This window comes from Pagrus pagrus (genome assembly GCF_965226575.1).
Source record: "Pagrus pagrus genome assembly, chromosome: 22".
Lineage (NCBI taxonomy): Eukaryota > Metazoa > Chordata > Actinopteri > Spariformes > Sparidae > Pagrus > Pagrus pagrus.
This window is the reverse complement of record NC_140204.1, coordinates 5,688,310-5,706,782: the sequence shown is the minus strand read 5'-3', so window position 1 is coordinate 5,706,782 and position 18,473 is coordinate 5,688,310. Positions and strand designations below refer to the sequence as shown.

At 42.7% G+C, this 18,473-nt stretch overlaps 2 protein-coding genes across 2 annotated transcripts in view; both read left to right on the top strand.

The window, feature by feature from the left end:
* The first annotated feature begins 600 nt into the window (after positions 1-600).
* On the top strand, positions 601-6,287 carry LOC311251541 (uncharacterized protein). Its single transcript, XM_084344014.1, has 2 exons — positions 601-644; positions 4,166-6,287. Exon 2 carries the CDS (start codon positions 4,172-4,174, stop codon positions 5,006-5,008), a length of 837 nt encoding a protein of 278 aa, XP_084200140.1. The 5' UTR covers positions 601-644; positions 4,166-4,171; the 3' UTR covers positions 5,009-6,287.
* Positions 6,288-15,839: 9,552 nt separating this feature from the next.
* tnfsf10l (TNF superfamily member 10, like) overlaps positions 15,840-18,473 on the top strand; it is a 54,464-nt gene continuing 51,830 nt past the window's right edge. Inside the window, 1 exon segment of the mRNA XM_084343849.1 lies at positions 15,840-16,360. Coding sequence (XP_084199975.1) covers positions 16,112-16,360 — 249 coding nt within the window. The 5' untranslated portion in view covers positions 15,840-16,111.

Here is an 18,473-nt window from a genome sequence, read left to right as displayed (position 1 = left end):
GTCTAATGAAGTCTGCAGAGAGATATCATCTCATCACGCTGATTTCATTTCGCCTCCCCTCCCCGTTCTCCTCATCCAAGATCCAAATCCCGACATATGAGAAGCAGTTTATTCAAATTGATTGTGTCTCTGTTGGACCTCGGAGAAATCACTTTTATAATTCTTTGGATTTGGTTTGAAGCTGCTCAGAAGTCTGCCTGGGTTGAGTTCAGGGCCGTGGAAGTAGGAAGTTACAGGCAGGCTTTGGGTCTAAATTGTCCAGGGGTGGCGTGTAAATGGGCGCATTAAGTTAAGTGCTGTACAAACCAGGAAATATACTAGTTTCCTCTCTTCCTCCTCGGCCGTTCATCTCCTCCTCTTCTTCCTCTCTACCTCATTTTGACCTCATGAACAACAGAGCAGAATAAAACTGTCAGAAGGTGCATGGATTAAATAATCTGTATGCATTGTTAATTTGATTGCCAGCGAGGTAGACTGCTGCAAATAACTATGTCTTTCCAGCTCTCTCTCTCTCTCACACACACACACACACACACACACAGGAAGTGAGTGAAACTTGTGAACTCATTTGTCAAGCCATTTCCGTGTAGTCGTATTCACACCGGAGGCACCAGAGAGCGAACCGTCGACCCTGATACTAACTGGTAAGTTGGTAACCGCCTGATGTTTCCTGTGGCTTGTTTTCCTTTTTTCTCCTTTTTTTTTTGCACTCCCTTTATGTAACTTTTGGCTTCAATCTTATTCATTATGGGCCTCAATATGCCTGGAAGGGTTATCGCAATAAATCATAAAGTTACCCTTTTGATCTGTCATACTGCATAAATCTTTAAAAAAACAAACATATTTGACTCTTTCTGGTCAGGATACCTGTTGTTTTATCGACTTTCCTAGTGTTAAATCTCTGGTCTGGCTTCTGGAAATACAGAAAAAGAAAGATGATAGTTCGAGCACCGTGTAGAAACTGTCGGCGAGGCGTGTTCATGAGATGGAAGGACTAAGTGGCCTCATAGTCAACAGACTAGTGTTTAAACAGGGTTGTGTAACACAAGAACACCCAGGAGTAGAGGAGTGACTAAGCATCTTCATCTCCTAAACATCGTTGCCCATCAGGATGTCTTAAGCTGGATCGCTAAGAGAAAACATTCTTTGTTTCAGCTATAATTTGTTCCACATCTGCGCTTCATTCTCTATCTTGTCCTCCCTCGCTGGGCTCTGTCCATTTTGAACTCGCCCCAAGAGAGAGAAGTTCTGGTGACGTCACTCTGGTGCTGTCATTGGTTTTGGCTGCGTGAAAGACAGAGCCGGAGGGAGCAAAGAAACTCCGAGTACGTCACAATTAAAGAAAAATGTATTTGCTTTGATTCTGATTTCAGTAATATTTTTGTTAAATTCGTATCATGTGGGCTCAAATGGTTCTGCTTTTACAGTACCAGTCGTACAGTAGCAACAGTCGAAGTAGAACCAGAGAGGACATAAGGAAGTTGTCGAGGGGGGGGTTAAGTTCAGTTTCACATTACTCTCTCACAGACTCTGCTCCACTTCCTCACTCAGAAAACTAAAATAGCCTAGAAAGAGTGATATAAGGCTACATTAGTATGCATGGTTGAAAAGATAGAAAGTAACTATTTCAGAAGTAAGAAAGATGATTTTTGAGCCTCATTTCCAACTCATCAAATACCAACGTTTGGGTTGGCCGCCATCCCAAAGCGTCGCTATTTGAAGAGTTGGGAATGAGGCTCAAAAACAAACTTTCTCACAAACTGGGCCTTTAAATACGTGGATTTGAGCCAAGCAAATGTCTGCACAACTTGCGCAACTTCTTAACAAAAAGGTCAACTATTAAAGTGTCGTTCGCAAGTGCTAACTTCTATTACGTTAGCCAGCTTCTGCGATCTGATGCTACAGCTAGCTTGCTAATGTTAATCTAAAAATGTACAATGCATTATTACTACTTTGAAAGAACAACCTTCTTATGATATAGTCCAGATGATGCGCCAATTTTGAGGTTAATCATTTTTCAAAAAAGCATTAAACTTGATCGGCCTACAGTTGTACAGTTTGGGGTCTTGGGGCCTTGAACAATGTCACTGTATTCAGCATTAACCGTTCACCTGAACAGTTTATGATGTTTTATATGATCCCATTGTTATCCTTGTCCATCAAATCATGGGGGTATACATCACCTTTTCTGTGTTATCATGTTTGGTTCAGGAGATATGATGGCTCCATCGCATCTAATGCGTGACTGCAGGGGTTTTGTATCTGGAAGTTATTGTAAACAAACGTTGTGATTTGGTCAATTACATTAGGTAACTTCTGCGATCTAATGCTACAGCTAGCTTGCTAGTGTCTAAAAATGTACAACAATAACATTTATTACTTTGAAAGATCAACCTAAGTATCTTAAACATGTAAATAAATCCAGTTTTACAAAAACCATTGTTAGCTAATTTGCTAATTAGTCAAAAGCTTAAAGAATAGGTTAGACATTTTGGAAAATACACTCATGATGCTTTCGCAAATCCAATCTGGCGCACTGGAGGTGCAATCTCAGGAAACTGATGAATGAAAAACTTTCCCATCGGTACGAATTTAGCGCTTCTTGTGCAAGAGCTAGTTAACAGTGGTGCATTTGATAACTGGGAAGATGTCGGCATCTGGTCAACATCTCGCCGACATCTTCCCAATTAGCAAACGTACACCCCATACTCCATCTTTCTTACCTAACTTGCTGAAGTCTGCAAGATGTAACGTGTGCTATTGGGGCATGCTAATATAACAGTTTGCTTATGAAAATAAGTTTTAAAAATGCAGCCTCCTAGCTCGCAGTCAACTGACTCTTCTCTGCACATGTGTGTTGAATTATTTCAGTTAATTCAACAATCAGCTACAGTTAACCAGGGTTACTTTTTCAACCATGAAACATTGATTTCTCTCTTCCACTCCGAGGGCCTCGTGCTCTGAATAACTGAACGGCATCCAACAGCTCTCCGAATTTAGGAATGGATCAGTTCCAGTACCTCTAAATCTTTAATAAAATCTTTGTACTCAACTAGGCTCACCGGTTGCTGGGAAGAGCTTCTTATTAACCAACGGAAATCTGAGAGCAGTATCGAACTGCTCATCTAACTCTCAGCAAGAAAGTGAATACATACAGTGTGTTCTTCTAAAATGTTGAACTATTCCTTTAGAGAAAAAGAGCAGCTTTCAAGAATCGCAGAGCAAATTGAAGTCAGACAGCCTGTACTAAACCAGCAGGTAGTGAATCCATGCCCAGGGAACAATGATAGCCATGTGAGTTTACATGTTGTTTCATTAAAAAAGGGTAATACCATTTGCATTTACACAATCACAGGCTTGATCGTTTGCTGGATATGCAAACCGACACTCGACAAAAAGAAAACAAAAGATCCTATCAAACTTTTTTCCTTTTGCAATGAAATGGATGCAGATGTGTCCTTTCACTCGTGCACCAGAGATCATTACTTTTCATGCAACAGTTGCTTTGCTCCATTTCTGTTTTCTTCTTTCGACTTGAAGTCTCAGTAATCATCAAAGTTTCATCTCAAATGACAACAGCTGCGTACAGACTGTTTTCTTAGAAGTGTCAGGTTGCTTCTGTGGACGCCAGCACAGTTTTCTTGGTCTGATTTAATACCGAATTGAACTTCCTGCTTGTCACGTCATGGCAGCCGACAGCTCATATGGTGACAGTCTGTGGTCGTGGCCTCAATCTATACTTTACATCTGAGGCTTCAAACGGGACTTTCTGTTCTTTGTGTCACCATGTTGTCTTCCTCTATTTTTTACACGAGTAACTTTCTCTTTTGATAACATTATCTCAATTTGTAGCTAAAGTATGTCTTCTCTAAGCTGAAACATGCAAGGAATGTTGAAATACTTGTAGAGCAGAGACTAAAAAGGAAATGCTTTGCCCGTTTAGGGGAAATATTCATGTCCTGTCTGGCTTTAACTGAACATGTTGGCAAGCAATGCTCAAATAAAAATACAAAAAAAAAGCTAATTATAGGGTCAAGGCACTGCCTCAAGCCATCTTTGGACTCTTTTTGTTCTTGTGCCTTCCTCTCTCGACCCTTACAATATCCTTGTTGCAGGAAAAACATTACCTTCACTTTTACTAAAATTATTGCTTGTATCCTCACAGGATCCAATGCAGGCAGTCCAGAGTGCAGATCCAAGGGCGCCAGAGCCCGCTCATGAAAGCTTTGGCATGTCCAAAGGCCTCAGGAGAAGCCACCTAAACAATGGGGTTCTTGAGACGTTTGCCCAAAATATGGCGGAGAACATTATCCAGTCGTTTGTAAGCCAAATGGAGACGGTGGAACCTGATGTGGACTTGTTGGCTGAAGAGTTGGCCTCAGCAGTGATAGAGGTTGCTCTGAAGGAAGTGTGTAGAGGTGGAAACGTTCAGGATCATGTATCAGATGATCAATCTGAAAGTGAAAGAGACTTCTTCGAAATCGATACAGAGATGGATCCAGGCAAAGAAATCCAGACTTCCAAAGATACCCGGCCATACAACCCACCTCTGTCCCAGTCGGGGCTCCCCGTCGTGGGATCCCTCGACTACCCTGACGCCCCACCGACCACGCCTCTCCTCCCTGAGCTCGAGAAGAGCAGAAGCAGCTTCACCAGGAAGCTCAAAGGAGGCTTGGCGAAGGTTTTCTTACCTTCACCTCCTCCGCCGACACCAAAGGACCACGAGGACGACTCAGACGGTGCTGACCCCCAGTATGACCTAATGGAGCACCTGATGCACTCATTACCCTCAGATGATTTGGCAAGGGACTATCTTGAAGCAGGACCTTACCATGGAGCCAAGGTGGAGGCTTTCGCCGAGGCACTTTCTTGTGACATTATCGACTGGGTCCTGAGCACCAAAAACGGGGAGCAGATGGATGATGGTAGCGATCTTCATCTACTAGCCCACCAGCTGGCTGAAACCATCATCACTTCCTCCCTTGATGAAGCTAAAATGCTGATCTAGGGTTTGATGTGATTATTGGGATCACATTTGTGATGGCTGGCATGTAGACACACTCGTAAAATAAACGTTAAATGCTGATATCCACCCACCTGTTGCCTCCAGGCCGTACGCCACAGCCTGACAGATTTATTGAACCTTGATTTACTGCAATAATATTGTTCTTTCATCTGAAGAACGTTTGTTTAATGGTTTGATCTCCCAATAAAATCAGTTAAAGCTCATCCAGATGAGGAGTTTATTGTGAAGTAATACCTATTTATTGCAAGAACTGCCCGAAGATCCGACGTAAAGACGGTTGACTCGTCGTTAAAACAAGCTTTGGCACTTTTGATTAGACACATATCCTGGAAGCTGTATATGTTAGATGCTGGACGATGAACCTGGGGTGGTGTTATAGTCTTGAATGCTATGTTGTCAGGGATCCAAGTGCAGTGACCACAAATGTCCTTTAGATGGCAACACAGGAGCAATGTGTGTGAGCATGAGATCAAAAGTAACCTCAGTGATTACCTGACAACACCTGGATTTGATTTGATTGTTTTGCTATGAATATGCATGTTGGCAGTGTTGTGGAAAGTACCTTAACTGACAATAAATGTACTTAAATATCAATAGTACAAGTAAAACATGGTTAGTGTTGACTTGGTGTAATCAACCTGACGAGTTATCAGATCTGATATTCAGCATTTTTCAGTGTAGTGCAGTTTTAAAATAAATTAATTCAAAAATGTGCTACTATGGCTCAGATATAGCAAGTAACTGGTAACTCATGTATGGATAAGTATCAGGTCCAGGGGTGAGAAAAAAAGATGAGAGGGAGGAAGTTGTTTTTTTTCCCATTATGCAACAAACTTGACATTTCAAGATTAAAGTCGACCTTCTGAGACGACGTCAAACAGTGTACAAACATAAGACTGCCTCAACAAAGTGCCTTGTGTAGATGAACTGGTGAAACTGTTACACAGTGTAGTTGTCAGTATTAGGACTTTGAAGAGATCCTTACACACTAAGGATGTAGTAATGGCACCAACCGAAGGCTCGGGCAGCTCGTATAGCTGTCAGTTGCTCCCCTAACTGGATTTGATGGACCAGAAGAGTTGACATTTTGACTTTATTCTCGACATTTCAATGTTTTTCTTGAAGTGCAGAATGAAAAAAAAGACTTCCTTCTCTCATTTTGCGTTTTTCCTGGCCCTGATACTCTTCCATGACTGCACGTTTGATTGTTAAAGCTTTGTTTGTCTGCTTGCGTCGCTGAAAGCATCAGATCAGGTCTTTGTTTTTTGACCACTGCAAGAATAAAGACTTGATTGTTTTTAATTGAACTGCTATTTTCTTTTTCATGACCGACTGACGTACCTTTCACATGAAATCACACAACGTATTTTGGGTTTGTTTCCCACCACAATTGAATGACAAGCACTACACTTTGTAATTGAGAGTGATGCTTGGAAGTTATCTGGTTATTTCTCCCTTTTCATCATCCCAAAAACATCTTTATAGATCCAGTGCTACTCATTTATCCCCTGGACTGAGCTGAATATTGGCGGTATGATGTTCTGCTCTGGCTCATACACAATTAATTTTCATACCGCATTAGTCACTGAGGTCAGATCCAGGAGAAGGAGCCATGGTGCTGAACCAAACAGTGATGTGACCCTGCAGAGAAGGCCAAACTGAAGGAAGAGCTGATGGGAAGAAGCATTTTTGAATACAGAGTCGCATTGTTCCCAGTCATCTGTTAGTGCGCTCATAAGTAAACGCACACGCTTCTTAGGCTGAAGAGGATTGGTTCGCTGACAGGGTCACAAACACACAAATGGAGAATAATGTGTCTCCTATGTTTGCATGTATGCACGGCCTCACAAACAGATCTGGAAACAACACAAAGTACGTTCCTACCTCACTCTCCGAGACAAATGGGGGTGAGAAGGCCGTTAAAAGTCAGTGGGCGCACATTTACGGGAGTGTGTGTTGATCGTTCGCAGATCAATCTGGGTGTGGCAGGAAGAAATTAACACTCTAACACAAACTAATAACACATTTATTCATCGTTTTTTGCTCCAGACTTCAAAATCCCTCCAAACCTTTTCCAATAATCGCTGTGAAATTTTATCCCAACATTCACGGTCCGGAGGGAGAGAAATCTTACTGATTTCGGTGATCCCCAGATTTATCCCGCCGAACATCACCACGAGGTTCTCATTTGTGGTTTTTAAGTGAAATGTCTAAACAACATGTTCAGTGGATTACCATCAAATCTGATACAGACATTCATGCAATTCTAATGACTTGTCATAACTTGGTGAGTTTGTTCACTTTTCATCAAGCTCCTCTTACGAAAATGTCTGAAATATGGGTTTTTACATGTAAAAATCACAATTTCATATGTGAATTTTAATGTTTATGAACTTTTTCCAGCACGTAATATGACAATGTCACATGTGAACTTGGGTTTTCACAAGTGATTGGCTGTTTTACACGTATGACAGAAAATTTCCACATGTGAAATTTACATTTTTTACATGTAAATGAACATTTTCACACATTTTCAAACGGGTTTGCTAAACTTTTAATATGCGAAAAGGAATATTGTCACATGTGAACTGGACATTTTCACAGGTAATTGTCGTTTTTCATATATAAATGAAAGTTTCCACATAAGAGATTCACATTTTCACAAATTAATTGCATATTTTCACATGTGAACACATTTTTCAACAAAACATAATAACGTCTCGTGTGAACTGGACATTTTCACGAGTTATTCGCTTTTTTTCCCTCGCGTGAAATTGTGTAAAGATTGAATTTCCACATGTGGAATCCAAACATGAAATTTGCTTCATGAAAACTTGAAAAGCTTCTCAGATGCCAAAACACTGCTCAGAGGTTTATAATATTCAGAGAGAGGATGTCACAACTCCTGACTCATGATGTTTTGCACATTTTCATCTTTTTTTTGCCAGAATCCTTTGTGTTGACTCCCCGCTGCACCCCTGAACAAGCCTTCAAATGAAAGACAGGACTGTGTATTACATACAAAGCTACCGTCTGTCTGAACATGTTCTAAGATGATGAGCGCTGCAACCTGCTCAACATTAGCGTGTTAGCATTTAGCATGCTGATGTATGCATTTGGTACAGCCTCACAGAGCTGCTAGCGTGCATGTTGATTCACAGCCTTGTTGATATTTAGGGTTAAATTTTGACACGCTAAATGTTATTTTTCCAGGTAAAATTAGCTACAGAAGTTTTTTTTTTACAAATTTGACTTTACATCAAAACACTTCCTGCAAAACATAGCTGTTAATTTGACCCACAAAAGCAGAGCGCAACACACAAACGCTGACCCGGCTGCAGTACGCGATGGTCCCCTGGGTCTGATACATTATATGTCGTTGGAATGCTTACTCTGAACTTTTACCTCCCTCTGCTGATCACCATCATGTTTTCTCACGACGGGACACTGACTGAACGACACACTCGCACACACACTCGCACACGTGCACATAGATAAGCTGCAGGGGAGGGTGGACAGCTGTGGTGTCAGAGGAGACGCACACACACACACGCACACACACATCTGGAGAAGTGCTTGTTGTGTTGTCAGACGGTCGGCTGCCAGAAGGAGAGGGAGGAGAAGGAAAACTTAAAAAACGTAATGACACATAGAAGATGTATGGCAGCAGGGTTTGTACTTACTGTAATGGAAATAAATGGCAGAAGCTTTGTCTTTGCTCTAGTGGTGGTTAGTCCTGCCTAAGTTACACTGTGAAATAATGTTTATCCACCAGATGTTAAGAGTAAATGAAAATCAGGATGAGTTCCTAAATTATTAAGTGTGATGAAAATGTGAAGCCTCGCAAAAGAAATTGAGTGATACGCATGTAGGAAACACTGTAAGACTCCCTTACCTCTTTATCCATGGGAAGACCCATATATAACCTTTGTTACGCAGATGACACCTAACATCAGGACCAGAGAAGGCAGCTGGAGTGTATCAAACAGAAATAAATGCTGAAAAAAAGCAAGATTCTGGTGAGCAGCTACAGTCATAAAACACCAAACAACATCAAGACGAATAGGCGAAAAACTGGAAGAGGATAAAGGATGAAGATTTAAGATCTTTTGTGAGTAATGACGACAGCGCTACAAAATGAATCCAAGCAAGAACTGGCACCGCAACCTTTGCCAAACTCGGAGAAGCAACACCATCGGTTTTCGTGTGAAGATCAAGCTCTACAAGTCCCAGATAGTCTCCTCGTTTGTTGACAATGTGAGTTGTGCTCTCACAGCAGATACCACATGCAGGATATATGCATTTGAGAACACCTGCTACTGAAGGACGCTGCGGCACATGTGTGGAAGATGTAAGACAGCCAACCGCGACTTGTGAATGTTGATCATTGTCTCACAGTTCATCTCCGGGTGGAAGGCAAATGATGAAGAGGCGGCCAGAGAAAGTCCTGGCTGGAAACCATCAAGGAATGCACTGCCTGCAGCTCCTCAAATCTACCATGCACAGCAGTAGATGGAGAGCAGTGAACATCCCTGACCACCCAATCATCCATCAGGACCGCTCCATGGCCCCAGAGTCCATTGGATGAGTCAATAAGTGAGATGTTTTTTGACATTACCTGAAGACATGTATCATAATTAGCATGAACTGAAATGTTCCTGGCCACTTGCTCTTATTTTCTCTCCTTGTATCTCTGTTTTCATCTCGCCTGCCTGCTGGACAGACATAATTTTAAGCATGCTGTGGGCCAGAAAGAAGAAAAATGAGTTGAAGTGCGTCAAACCACTCTACAAAGGTCAGGCGAAGTCTTGGATTATCACCATGACCAAGCCATCATACATCACACATAATCTTTTGACTCGTTCCTATAAAATATTTCAGCTTCATGCAAGTTTTATTACAAGATACTTCAAAGACATTTTGATAGCAGGACACTTTTTCTTCTCTCTCTACTCATAATGGCACAGCTGCTTGCAGCAATTTTTCACCAAAGCTTCGCTCTATCTTGTGTTGTGCCAGGATCCAGTCCGGTGTTTCACCACTGGAAAAAATAGCTAGGATTTGTTTTTCCATTTCCTTTTTCAGATGAGTTTGTTCGACCCCAGGAGACGGTTCAAGTAGCGTTGGGTCAGATTAAATTGATCTTACAAATTGAACCTCTGAAAGGTCAATTCGGTTCTTCGTACAGTATTATTTTGGACCTTGAGGTCTGTTCCAGTGCTCTAACTGTCTTGGAAAGTGTGCTTCTTTCAATATGCATCGAACTGCCCTTCAGCAATATTTTAAATTAATAAATGTTCTATCCCAACATCCAGAGGAGAGGCATGCGTGATCGTTCAGATTTTCTTATATATCTAAATAGTTTTCTGAGAAACTAAAGAAATAAGAAATGTCTGGAAATATGATTCAACCCAGGTCTGATAAGTACAGTATCACTGTAGGTGCCAGCAAGAACAGCAGGCTGCTGAGTGCACCAATCGGTCTATTTTATGAGGGCACCATTAGCTACTAGCCGGCATAAATCTGAGTGAAGTGGGGTCAGCACACCCTCAGAGTGGAGCATGCAGGCTCAACATTTTATTTTTAACTGTTTAAGGTACGAGCCACAAGAGGCTGTGCTTTATTTTTCTACGTGTAGCCGTGGTATAGTTGATAAACGAAGTATCTTAGAAATGAGCCCAAAAAGCTTTTTCATTTTCATCATCGCCAAGTGTATCTAGAATGCCTCAGCTCTCACTGCTCATGCTTTTTACGATTACATACAGGTCACAAAGGTAAGCATCAGATTTTCGGAAAAATAAATACCCAACGGCCGCCACAAAAACAGCTGGATATTGTCCGACAATCAGCGAAAAAATATCGGGTTTTGGTCACCACTAAAACAGCTGGAGATGGTCCACCTTCCAATTAAAAACATATCTATCAGTGTTTTGCAAAATCATTAACTGCTAAGATTATATCCTGTTGAGTGGGCAGAGGATCACCAAAGTGTCATGGCAATCTAGGGTACAGTTCTTAAGATATTTCAGTCTATACCAAAGTGGTGGACGTGCCACTAGCAGGGCTTCAAGGATGGTAAAAGAGCGTCAGTGATCTCTGGATACCTGGGTATGAAATTGAGTTGCAGCTTGAGGGGTTTTCTGTTTCCAATACTTATGTAATCCTTTGTTGGACTCCACTCTTACTGCTGTTATTCCAAACTGATGACAGGCTTTGTTTCACGCTCAGGAGATGGGATGAGCATCCGATTAAGTCGAGATAGCATCCACTTTTGGCTTTGCCATCTCTGTGTTGGAGGTATTCCCAGAGGATGATTACCTCGGAGAAGAGGCAATTTAAACTGTCAGCCGCAGCATTATCAGCTGGGATCACTTGATTATTTGCCAATCTCACTGGGATATGCATTGTTTAGTTTTGACCTCTTGCAAACCTTTTTCAAAATTTGGCTGTTTTAGGGGTCAAAACTATGACTAGGGAGTCAACTTAAAGCACCAAACAACTTCAACTCCGCAATATCAACTGCTTTGGTAGATGTGGTATGTGTTTTTTCACCATCTTATTTTTCACCACTTTGTAAGAAAGTTGATTTTCGAGTCTGATGCCCATCTCATTAAACACTGACACTTTGGGATGGCAGCCAACCCGAACTACAGCCCCAAAGCCTCGGTATTGACGAGTTGGGAATCAGACTCAAACATCAACTTTCCTACCTGCAGTGCTCTCCTTCCCGCACACCAAGACCTTCACTGAAAGAACAGGCATGTCAAGTCCCAAACAGATGGCTTCCACATCTGGCGCAGGGTTAATTTAAACTGAATTTGCTTGAGGAAAACTTGACTTGGGACCATTTTTCTAGACAGCACCTGGATTCGATCGGAACCCGTCGGATTCGATGAATGAAAAAGCGATTGAGATTCTTTGGGCAAGTGGGCTCGAGCTCAGGAAAGCTCTCAGATCAGGGTGCCAAGGAGTTTTACACCCAAAGATGTTCGCTTACCCTAAACAGAACAAAACAAAAAGAGACAAGAGTATTGTGTAACTGTATTAGGGAGTATCTTGGTGTTGATTTTCCCATGGTCTCACTCTTGACCTCAACCTGGTCCTTTTTAACTAAAATCTGAGGAGGCGAAAAATCCCTTGGCCCTCTGATGGTCCATAGCTGTTGGACTGGCAGCGACCCAAACTCGCCTGCCTCCCATCCTTGATAAACAGCTCTCACTGTTGGGCACACACAGACTGCCTCCCAGCTGTTTGTGGTGATGGAAAAGGAAACAGTGGAAAGGCTGTTGTTTAGACCAGCCGATCCCAAATGGATGACTTGATTCATTACATGTTTTTAATAATGTTTAACCACATTAAAACAATCTGCGATATTTATATTACCTAAGTTTTATGCAGGGGTTTTCTGGAGTTTTTCAGGAGTTCAACAGTCTTAAAAATAGACAGTACTCAATTTCGGCCATCCAGCAAAGCTAACGTCAGACTGAACAGCTCAGCTATTGGCTTATTGGCGGACGGGTGTCGGCTGCATGTGGTAGATGGATATCCATCATTTGTAAATATTTATCTGTAAAATCTGCAGCGCACCTGTTGGCGTTTATTCTGATCAATTGGGAATGGGCATGTGATGTCATCCATCCATCTATAGCTGCATATCCTTTGAAGGGTCGGAGGGGCCTGGAGCCAATCACAGCTGACATTTGGCGAGAGGTGAGGTACATCCTGGACAGGTTGCCAGATCATCACAGCGCTGACACTAATGACCCTTTGACAATGGCCAAAAAAACCAACTAACGCCCACAAACATCTGGCTTTTGTCTTCAGTGGGAAAGGGTACAACTGGTATTCATTTCAAGTGAAATTGCTCTGAATGAGTCAATGGGTACGTATCGGCTCCAGCCACAAATTAGCAGGAAAGGACACATGACACGCCAATTTCCTCATCTTTTCCAGCACGACCAGTGCTGCACTACGTGACACAGCAGAAAGAAGACAGAAAGACAAACTCGTCTACTGGCAATGGCAAAGGAGTCAATTGCAACCTCATCATAGGAAGGAATGTCGGCATTGTCTGTTACTGCAAACCACGGATGTGTTAAAAACATTACATTTCTTGGTGTTGCAACTTAACGTTTCCTTAGGTTTAACTTTATCTCCATTCTATGTTGTGACTATGCTGTGAATTAGGTTTAGGCACTAAAACAACTTGGTTAGGGTCAGGAAAACATCATCGTTTGACTTAAATACATGTTTTGGTCGCCACAGGAATGGTTGGAGATGGTATACCTCACAGTTTTGGGCACCACATAAACAGCTGGTCTGACTTCCCGTGAAAAAATAGCCCGTTTAGATCAGTTAGAGATGATCCGACTGCCCAGGATTCAAATCCGACCAAGGTACTGTGCTACATGTCATCCCCCCTCTCTCTTATCCCATTTCCTGTCTATCTTCGACTGTACAATCAGAAATATAGCCATGAAATAATCGCCAAAAATAAATCTAAAAAAGGAAAAGGCTTTTACCTGGTTTGATTGCCATAAACGCTGCTGGAGCTGCACCGAGCTCTGGTCAAAAATATCAGTTTTTTTGTCACCACGAACACAGCTAGGGTTAGACAAAGATCTCATTTTAGCTTAAAGTACCCAGGTTTATTACCACAAGGCGGGCTGGACATGTCCCGATGTCTCGATATAAACAGAGTTAGGGTTTTTATCGCCACAAACACAACAGGAAATTGTTCTGAGGTCTCCTTGAAAACATACAAATCTAGAAACGCTGTTAAAAATATCCTTTTGTTTCACATTTACAAATGTTGAAACATCGTCTTGAACTGTGGTCACTGGCTTGGCAGCCTTGTTACTATAATTCAACCCCTCCACCTCCGGACATGAGACTATGCTAATCTGAGCACGGTCTGACATGTATTGTAGCTCGTATCTGTGGTTTGCAGCATTTTATTTTGCTGATTTATACAGTCTAAAAATGGTAGCAGAGACAAAACCATTAGTGCTCACATTCACACCTACGGGAAAGTGAGAGTGACACAATATAACATAACATAAAATTTAAAAATCTAATAAAACTGGGAAGCATCTGTGTACATACATGTTATGTCGGAGGTGCTATGGTCCATAAAGGTTTTTGGAGGCACTGTTTCAGAGCTCAACCATAAACACTGCGTCTGACGGGGAAAATATGAGTTACATCATGATTCTGCGTCTAAAGACCAGCCAAGATAATAAAGCCGATGCCCACTGCTGTGTTAGAAAGTGATTTTAAGTGGGGATGGAGGATTTACCGGCGCAATAAAAAACAAGATGTTTGACTTGTCTCTCCATGTGGTCGTTTCTCATCTACTAACAATGAAGTCCTGTCTGCAGCTTTGTGAGGCTTTTTGGACACCGAAGATCAAATATTTAATCGTGGCCACACTTGTTTCGCAGCGATACTCCCGGGACGCCGGGTAAATATTTGCTCTCTGACAGTGTAAAGCTGTAAAATAGACCACAGACGTAAACACTGCAGGCTGCGGCTCAGGGGACCAGAAGTATAAGAAGGAAGGGAAAGAAAGAAGGGTTAGTTTTTTCCTTTTGGTGTTATTTATGAGTTTATTTGACAGGGAGAATACATGCAGGCATTGTTACATCTAATGAAAATGCAACTGATGCAATGTTGACAGGACTTCTAGCTGTGGTTAATTTGTGGTCCTTGTCCCTGTGACGCTTCTGGGGATTAAAACACATGTGACAACACCCTAAAATAGACATAAAAACTCATAATACAACAGTTATTGGCTGTCAGCCAGTACAGACAGTGACTAAGACGAACAGTTGACTGAGATAAAAAGAGAAAATAAAGGTAAAAGTTAAAAAAATAAGTTGTAATTTTGTTCTAAAACACTTAAGTTAAGTATGCCACAGTTTTAATATTAATATTGAGTAAACTACCTATTATTCAATCTATTAAAACTTTATATAAAATGCCAGAAACTGACAATATTGCTTGTTTTATCCATAACTATTAATATTGAGGACGAAGAAAATTAAAGTAAAGCTGATTTTTCGTCCTTCACACTTCATCCTAATCATCAGTTATCAGAATTGTTGCACATTTATTTTTTCGTGGCTCATTTTTCTCAGCTTGTTTTCAGCACACTCCACCAACTGCTGCAGAGACAAGGAGTGAAACGAGGGGGGAGAGCGCCCTCTGCCAGCTCAGCCTGAAACTGAAGCTCAGGGACCAGAATCAACCCATCTGGGACAAACCCAGACTAACTCAAAAGAAGTCAAACTTCACGACTAAAGTGGGTAAGAAAGCAGAAAGGTTCAGCTTTCAGGAGAGGCTATATAAATGTACTAAATCCTGGTGCTGCATAGATTTTAAGAGGGGAGAAACTGGCTGTAGAAACGGGGTTTGGCAGTCCATTCTGTCAAGAAAAAACTTAAAACTCTACATTTTTTGCAGTGCCCGGGGTCACACATTCAATATGCAATATACTCTGAATTTGCAGATCTCTTATATTATATAAAAAAGATTATTTTAAGTTGAGATCGTTTGCAAAAGCACCAAAAAATTTACAATTTTAGTCACTTTTTAAGGAGGTATGGGCAGATAATGATCAAAAATGGGGGTAAATGTCTATCAGCTGTTGCTTTTCTTGTTATGTTCTGCTCTATGCATGGCATGGGTGCCCCATGTTGAAACTGAGAGAGAGAGAGAGAGAGAGAGAGAGAGAGAGAGAGAGAGCATTCCTCCACAGCTCCAGGGTGATGAAGAGGTTAAGCCAGCCCCCTCTTTACTGCTCTCTCTCTCGGTTGCAGCTCATCAGTCCTGCGCTGCCACCTCCAGCAGCTCCAGTCCCTCTTTTACGCAGCAGACATGGACAGATCCAAACTTTAACTCCCAGTTCGTCTGTCTCTTCACCTCCTCCTCCTCCTCCTCCTCCTCCCCCCTCTGCCTCGTCCTCCCCGCTGAGCTCCGAGTGAAAAGCCCCGGACGCATGGAGATCTAAACTCTGCTCCAATCCTCGCTCGAGTCCGTGGAGTTTGTTTGTTGTTGTTTTTTTGCTGTTTCCTCTTGGTTTTTATGGTCTGCTCATGCGTCGGGAATGCCATGGCCACTCCGAGCGCACAGCAGCAGCACCAGGATTATTTCAGATCGGTGAGCAGCGAGTCCACCACCTACATGATGGTCCCGGCCGGCGGGCCGAGCGGGACGAGGCGCCGGGAAGCGCCGTCCAAGATGTGGGTGGCGATGGTGGTGATTGTGGTGGTGGTGCTGCAGATAGCCTCCACCACAGGGCTTTTTCTCTACCTGAACATGTCCATATCGCAGGTAAGAGCTGCTCTTTGGTTACTTTTAGGGTTATAATGCTGTACTTTGTGCTACTTGCGGGAGTTTTACGCAGAAAAGTCGCTTTTGCGCACGAAACTGGGAAGACACGACTCCTGTTGGAGGGCAGAGTCACACTTTCATTACACTCTAGTTGTATTTCATACACAACTGCTGCACGTCCGACAGAAATATCAACGAAATATTGTAAAACTTTTATTCACGGGGGAGTAATTCATCTCTGGAAGAGGTTTAGCGCACTTCGCCCCCGCGTTTGACTTGTCAGGCGCTTGACTTTTGCCTGACTGAACTCGTTAGACCATGCAATCTGAAGAATTACGAGTAATCGAGGCGGAGGGGAGCGAGCAGTCTGCCCGTCTGAACGCCTTAAATCGCGTGTCTAAAGGAACATACTGCAGCCATTTAACAAGCAGGAAGAGCAGTCTGCTGAAATTGCTTTTAAGCAGGTTACAGATGTGCATGAGGTGAGATATGCAGGTCAGTGGCTGAGGCGAGCGCTCCTCTGCTGCAGGAATCCCACACAGTTAGCAGTGTTGTACCGTGTCCTCAGCAGTGAAGGTATTTATACATGTAATCTACAGAGAGAGCTGTTGGCTGTGATATCTGCACAGCTGAGGTTTGAGTCCTCCGTCCAGAAATCAGTTAGCAGAGCCGCTCCAGTGTGTAAACAAGGCCGGTCTCTGCAGGGCGCCAGGGTTCGACCCAACAGTCCGTCCACATGCATACCCACCTTTTCTTCTCTTTACGCTCATTTACAGGATGATGAAGTTAAAATGTATTATCGGGCGCACCTAAATTACGCACTGGTGCACCCAAATTAAAGGTTTAGGCGCACCAGTGCAATATATGTACTGAAACATTAGTCCAGAGCCCTGATTGTTATAAAAACATCCATTTGCAGCTGTTTTCCTGTTGACAAACATTCACATAATGTGTAAAGAAAGCCAAATTAAAATGTATTATTGGCTGCACCGACAGTAAATTAGGCGCACCAGTGCAACCAGTTTGAAAAATGAGTGTGGAGCCCTGCTCTGTGGCTGCAGGTGCGCCTGTTCAGCTACCAGCAGAAGGACCGGTTGACTCATTACCTTCCTAGGGAGGCATTAAACATGGCAGTGATAAGCTTATCAGCCAGACTGAGGTTCGTATTGTTGAGCGCCTCGGTGGAGGTCCACTATTTCATGTCTGTCCTCCTCCTGTCTCTGTTAATGGATCGCGTATCAAGGAAAAACACCCTACCTGCCTGATGCATGGGGATTTAAATGCACACATGCTCAGTGATACGTGGTCCGCAGAGGGAGAGAGGTGCTACATGTGGTTTCATGGAAACGTTATATATTGGCATTCTTAGAGAAGATCCGCAGGGATGCTGGAGGAAACGCGCATGATGAATGAATCCCCAGCACGGTGCCGGTTGTTAGTGTAACGCTACTCCGTCAGAGTAACTGGTGAACTCTGCGTGTCCGCACGGCGGTTCGCATCTGTGGGAAGGTGAGATGAGTCACGCTTTCCCCCTCTGTGGTGGAGGTCTGCTGTGCGAACTGAGGCGATGAGTTACGCAGGTGTGCGTCGGTGAGGACCTCCATCGAGCATGTGTCCTGAACTAGAGTAGCAGACCTCCAGACGTTTCCTTCTTCAAATGCAGAGGAAGAAAGCTGATTTTTTTCCGCCTCTCTTGGGAAAATGAAGCTCGACTGGCGCTGCAAGTCAAGCTGGCAGCCTGGCTCCATTTCATATGCTATAGCAAGAAGTGCACGTTATTTTCTTTCCTGATTAAATATTTGTGTCTTTCAGTTAAATTGCACTGGTTTTTGTTGTGCAGTAGTGGGGTAACATCTGTCTTGGAGAGCCATAATCAAAGTTAACGGACGGATGTGCATTTGTTTGTTGGTTTGTCAGCAAGATTACTAAAAAACTACCGAACCGATTTCCACAAAACTGGGATGGAGGACGAGTCTCGGCCCAGAATAGACCCCGTAAACTTTTGGTCTGGATCTGGATGAAGGGACGGATGCAGGAATTTTGGCTCGCTTTCTTTAACGATTATAGATAAGCCGTCAACATTTATGACGTTGGATCAAGGCTCTACTTCTAG

Bases quoted from the DNA above. Each gene is read 5' to 3' on its own strand.
- LOC311251541 (XM_084344014.1), top strand. From the start codon at position 4,172: ATGCAGGCAGTCCAGAGTGCAGATCCAAGGGCGCCAGAGCCCGCTCAT.